This window comes from Olea europaea, chromosome 19, assembly GCF_002742605.1.
Source record: "Olea europaea var. sylvestris chromosome 19, O_europaea_v1, whole genome shotgun sequence".
In the NCBI taxonomy this organism is placed as follows: Eukaryota; Viridiplantae; Streptophyta; class Magnoliopsida; order Lamiales; family Oleaceae; genus Olea; species Olea europaea.
The window spans coordinates 3255896-3261801 of record NC_036255.1 but is presented as its reverse complement, the minus strand read 5'-3'; the positions used below and the strand labels follow the sequence as shown (position 1 = coordinate 3261801).

Below are 5906 nucleotides of genomic sequence, written 5' to 3'. Positions count from 1 at the left end.
AAATGAAAATGAAAAATATGTTCAGTTAAATGAAAATAAAAAACATGTCTCGGGAAAACTGGATATCCCAGATTCTAATGTTTTACTAATTTAGTAAGTGTGTCCATTTCAGGGAAAAAATATAGATTAGAACATAAACGCAAGCCTGCAAAACCACACAAGAACTATATACTCTTTAATGCATTTATCTACAAAATGGAATAAAAAGAGACATCATAAGAAAAACAATGCAAATATTCACCAAACAATCAAAGAAAAAAGACAGAAATTTGACCTACATATGGAACTATGAATAGTTGGATACACCTTAAAAAAAAAAATTACATGCCTAGTCTTCGAATCATATTACAAATCGCAATAGCATTTTGAATTGTTGTGTGAAATCTATTCTCTCCTTATTACTGAAGGTAAAGGTGGTGTCATCTTTTCATCTTTACCTTGCATATGAGATTCTTCTTCAATTAAAGAAAGCTGCCTTTCTGGACTATAGTATCCCTTTGAAAAGCGGCTTGGACTTGGGGAGTTAGGTTTCATAATATGTGATGGAGAGGAATGATAACCAAGAGAAGAACTTGGGCTGGACCTAAACTGAAATTCCCCATCTTCACGAGGCAAAGAGGACATTGGCAACTGATCACCTTTTTTCTTGTAGAACTTATCCTCCACAATCTCATATGAATTACCTGTCCGTACTTCCTGAGCTAGAGAACACCAACAGCAGAAAAGCCACAGAACGAAGTCACCGACAGCTGCTTTACCGAAACAAAAGTTATATGGAGGCAAATTAAATCTCTTTCTCATCTGAATCCTCCAAAAACCACCATATAGTAGCCCAAATACACAAAGGAAAATACCAGTAACACCTAATGCTGCCCTGACAGTATCATTGTCTATATTAACGGCAGCCAGGTTGAAAATCCAAAAAGGAGCCATACAAAATAAAAGAAAAGTAACAATGTGAACATACATGTTACCAAACCCAAGTCTCTCCATGTTCCATCCAAAAACACAAAAGCTACAAAATAGTGAGAGATAAGCTAAAGAAATATCATCCCAAAAATCAAGAATACCGCCACTCCACAGTGGTCTACTCTCAACGTTTCTTTCCTCATCCCTCAATGCAAATGAAAATCTCTTTTCAAGTGATTGTCTCCTCAATTGATCTGGTCGGCTACTTCCATCAGCAGTAACCGGAAGTTGTGCTTCTTCATCCAACTCGGTCTCATAGTCTTTCCCAAGTGGACTAAGCATGGAGTAAATACCAGCAATTGCAGGGGCACCAATTGCAACAGAGATACATATTCCAACCCCAATAGCTGGTCGCTTAGATCTCCTGTATCCCAAGTTAAGACTACATAATGCATATTGAGCAAAACAGTTAAGGTTGAGTAGAGCCAAAACCACCATCATATGTGCCCACTCATGGGGCTTATAAGTGCCATTCTTGCAGTAATCTTTTCTGAGCTTTAAAACATCTTCTGGCCTCCATCTCAATAGTAGGGCTAGGTGATATATTCGCTTTGGGTGTTGGTATAAACACATTAGGGTAAACAGTGCATTGAGAATTTGATTATTGACTTCAAACCAAATATCTCTTTGAGACTTCTTTGGTATGGCATGGTTCAACATTCCAATCATGACCATGAACAGAATAGCACCAGAGACAGCAACACAGGTAATCCAGATAAAAAGAGCAAGATGCATGGGATCCCTTATCCATTCTTTGCAAATTTTCCCAAGACAATTCCAATCAATTTTCCGAGAAAAAATTCTATTAAAACGTTCACGGATGTGAAGACTGGTAGAGGAAGGTACATTTCGAGAGACTTCATCCCTCTCCTCAGCAATACGCTGAAATTTTGCTGATGGAGAAGACAAATTACCTAACTTAAGGAATATTAGCCTTTTAGAAAGAGCTGAAAACCCATTGCCAAATTCACTTCCTGAATTTTCATCAGTTATAAGACCCTTTTGAGATGTAGAGACGTGCAAAGGAACATTACTTTTGACTTTTGTACTATTAGATTCCTGAGCTCCACCACTATTATCACCATTCTCGCTTGAAACCATATTCGCTTTCACAGCAGCGCTATAGGCTCAGAAAATTAATGAGCTCTATGTTAAAAAATCATTTTCAATAGTTTCTTCACTTGATTGCAAGACATTCAAATAACACATAGCTGTAAATTGAAAAGAAATGTCGAGCAATCCTCATATGTCCTAAAAAAATTTAAAAAAAATTATCTGTTTCCGTCAATTACAAACAAAGAAAACACTCAAGAACCCTGAAAAACAATTATCAAACTCAATTGAAACAGAAGTAGACCCATAAGCATCACACAAAATTGATCAAGGAAAAGCTCAATAGTTCATCCAAGAAACATTCTTTTTAGCTTTAAAACCAAAATTAATCGAAGAACATAAAGAGGATTAAGCAAAAAAATTTATCAGAAGTCTTAAAGTTATTGAAGCAATAGATTTTGGCAAGCCCGTCAAAAATATTAGCAAATAAAAATCTTAGATTCTTGATAGCACATGACACGCCATAAAGAAAAGTTCAAATTAATTCCGACAAAAAAAATCCAAAATTAGCAGATGGAACTTACAAAAGTTATGTATGAGGTGCCGATTATGAGCAAATACTTTTAAAACTCTGAGCTATTTAGCTGTTTTTTGCATCCATTGATAGTGAAGTTTCGGTTTCAAAGAGGAAGAAGGCACACCAATTTAGATTTTTTTTATTTTTCTTTCCATTTTTTAATTCTTTGGTTAATTGCCTTTTCTAAGCAAACTTCTCATCCAAAGTTGAAAAAGGCCATCGAAACAAGAGAAAATTTCAGTGGAAGTCCCCACATATTAGATTTATTATACAAATGGATTATAAACTTTTGTTTCTATCATTTAAATCCTTTATTTTAAATTTGTAATAAATTGATCTCCACTAATGGGTTTTCGCATCAATTGCAATAAAATGTCATTTTTTTTTTAATAAAAAGACAGCTTTACCTTTATTCTTAATTAAAATAAGTAGAAAAGAAGATTACACGTAAGGTTTTTGTCTCTAAATTATTCCATCTCTAAGAAAAATTAAAGAGAAGTAGAAGGGAGGACAAACTAGGAGGGGGAATGAAATCAATACTAAACTAGATCGAGAAATGAAAGGGACAAGACGACTAGAGGAGAAATCTTGACACCTCAAGCAAAGGGATAAAAGATAAAAATGAGATAGGGATGGCAAAAAGGTGGTGTACGAGATCAATACACCATGTGCATCTTGTCAAAAACTTTCAAAAGACATAAAGGTCAAGGTGAAAATAATATTTCCATTCCAATTTTGCTGTTAACCAAAGAATTCCATGCCATTTGAGATAGAACAACGCATTACTAACAAGGACAGGACATGACACCCTTTCAATGAGGGAAGAAGTAGAGTAGCAACAAGATTAGGAGAACTTAGGATTTGTATTTTTTTTTTATTTATTTCTTCATTAATGATCGATTTGATGTAATTTTTTAGAATAGATCTTGTGGAAGTGATTTTTGAAGAATGTGTTGTAATAAAAAAAAAAGTCTATATGCAAATTTATTTTATGTACTGTTAAAAAAAAAGTTTTTTGAAGAATTTCTTTCAAACAGGGACTTGAACTATCACCATATATTATCCAAAAAAGTCGAACATGAAAGATTTACATATTTTTCCAACGATAAGGTGGATGGAAACACTCTGCTAAGTGTTAACATCATGATATGACAAAATTGAAAAGTTAAAAATTTAAAAGTTGAAGACCAATTTACTATATAAGCTACAAGTTTGAGGGCCACTATTGCAGTTTTTCCTGGAAACAACCCAAAATCTCAATTGATCCGGAAATAAAAGAAAATGAATATGCTGTCAACATATTAATGATTAGTGATGTCAAATCGTGTCGTCCATGTCCTTAACTCTTATTATTTTAGGAATTATTCATCTTGGCCAGGGCCATGTCCTCTACTCTTATTTATTAGGTTAAGTATCTCCTATTTCAAAATTAATAATAAATATTTCGAATTTCAAATTTCAAATTTCAAATTTCAAAAATTTAATATTTATTAAAATTTATTTATGATTTAATTAATTAATTATGTGTTTTATTAATTAAATACAATAATGTCACAAATTTATATAATTTAGTCACAAATTAACGATTAGTTAGTCACATAATATTTTTGGATCACAAATCAAAATTTTTATATATTACAAATTATTTTACTGTCACAATTTGCTCATCTTTCACAAATAAAAAATTTATAACTCAATTTAATTATCGGTCACAAATTACAAATATTATATATTATAACGTATTATACAGAATAAATTATTAAATTATCGATCACAAGTTTAACAATTTTTAATGTCACGCATTATTTCTTGAAAACAGATTAACCAATTTAATAGTCACAGTTAACCAAATACTTTGTGACCATCACCAACGCTTGCCACTACCATCTTACCATTGCCTCCAGCACCACCACTATCGTCGTCGTCAAATCCACTACCACGAAACAACCCCACCCCCTCACAAAAATTCGTCAACAACACTACACATTGCCAAAGTCATCACCATCGCACACAGTAACCAAAGAATTCCATGCCATTTGAGATAGAACAACGCATTACTAACAAGGACAGGACATGACACCCTTTCAATGAGGGAAGAGTAGAGTAGCAACAAGATTAGGAGAACTTAGGATTTGTATTTTTTTTTTCCTTTCATTTTCTTTTTTATTTATTTCTTCATTAATGATCGATTTGATGTAATTTTTTAGAATAGATTTTGTGGAAGTGATTTTTGAAGAATGTGCTGTAATAAAAAAAAAAAAAAGTCAATATGCAAATTTATTTTATGTACTGTTAAAAATAAATTTTTTTGAAGAATTTCTTTCAAACAGGGACTTGAACTATCACCATATATTATCCAGAAAAGTCGAACATGAAAGATTTACATATTTTTCCAACGATAAGGTGGATGGAAACACTCTGCTAAGTGTTAACATCATGATATGACAAAATTTAAAAGTTAAAAATTTAAAAGTTGAAGACCAATTTACTATATAAGCTACAAGTTGAGGGCCACTATTGCAGTTTTTCCTGGAAACACCCCAAAATCTCACTTGAATATGCTGTCAACATTTTAATGATTAGTGATGTCAAATCGTGTTGTCCATGTCCTTAACTCTTATTTATTAGGTTAAGTATCTCCTATTTCAAAATTGAGAATAAATATTTCAAATTTCAAATTTCAAAAATTCAATATTTATTAAAATTTATTTATGATTTAATTAATTAATTATGTTTTTATTAATTAAATACAATAATGTCACAAATTTATATAATTTAGTCACAAATTAACGATTTAGTTAATCACATAATATTTTTGGATCACAAATCAAAATTTTTATATATTACAAATTATTTTTCTGTCACAATTTGCTCATCTTTCACGAATCAAAAATTTATAAGTCACAATTTAATTATCGATCACAAATCACAAATATTATAAATTACAACGTATTATACAAAATAAATTATCAAATTATCGGTCACAAGTTTAACAATTTTTAAGGTCACAAATTATTTTTTGGAAACAGATTAACCAATTTAATAGTCACAGTTAACCAAATAATTTGTGACCATCACCAACTCTTGCCACTACCATCTTACCATTGCCTCCAGCACCACCACTATCGTCGTCGTCAAATCCACTACCACGAAACAACCCCACCCCCTCACAAAAATTCGTCAACAACACTACACATTGCCAAAGTCATCACCATCGCACACAACACTGTGCCCCATTGTACACATTACCATACCACCAGTCGCACGCACCTATAGCACGCCACCATCATATCCACAACACTACAAC

General features: G+C 32.3%; 1 protein-coding gene across 4 annotated transcripts; it reads right to left on the bottom strand.

The window, feature by feature from the left end:
* Positions 1-218: 218 nt before the first annotated feature.
* On the bottom strand, positions 219-2763 carry LOC111368521. 4 transcript variants are annotated; one of them, XM_022989794.1, is made up of 2 exons: positions 2607-2763; positions 219-2220 (listed from the first exon to the last, which is right to left on the bottom strand). In XM_022989794.1, the coding sequence occupies exon 2, from the start codon at positions 2068-2070 to the stop codon at positions 385-387; it is 1686 nt and encodes a 561-aa protein (XP_022845562.1). In that variant the 5' UTR covers positions 2071-2220; positions 2607-2763; the 3' UTR covers positions 219-384. The 4 variants fall into 4 exon arrangements, with proteins under 4 accessions (XP_022845562.1, XP_022845563.1, XP_022845565.1 ...); XM_022989795.1 differs by having other exon boundaries at positions 219-2180; XM_022989797.1 differs by having other exon boundaries at positions 219-2096.
* Positions 2764-5906: the final 3143 nt, after the last annotated feature.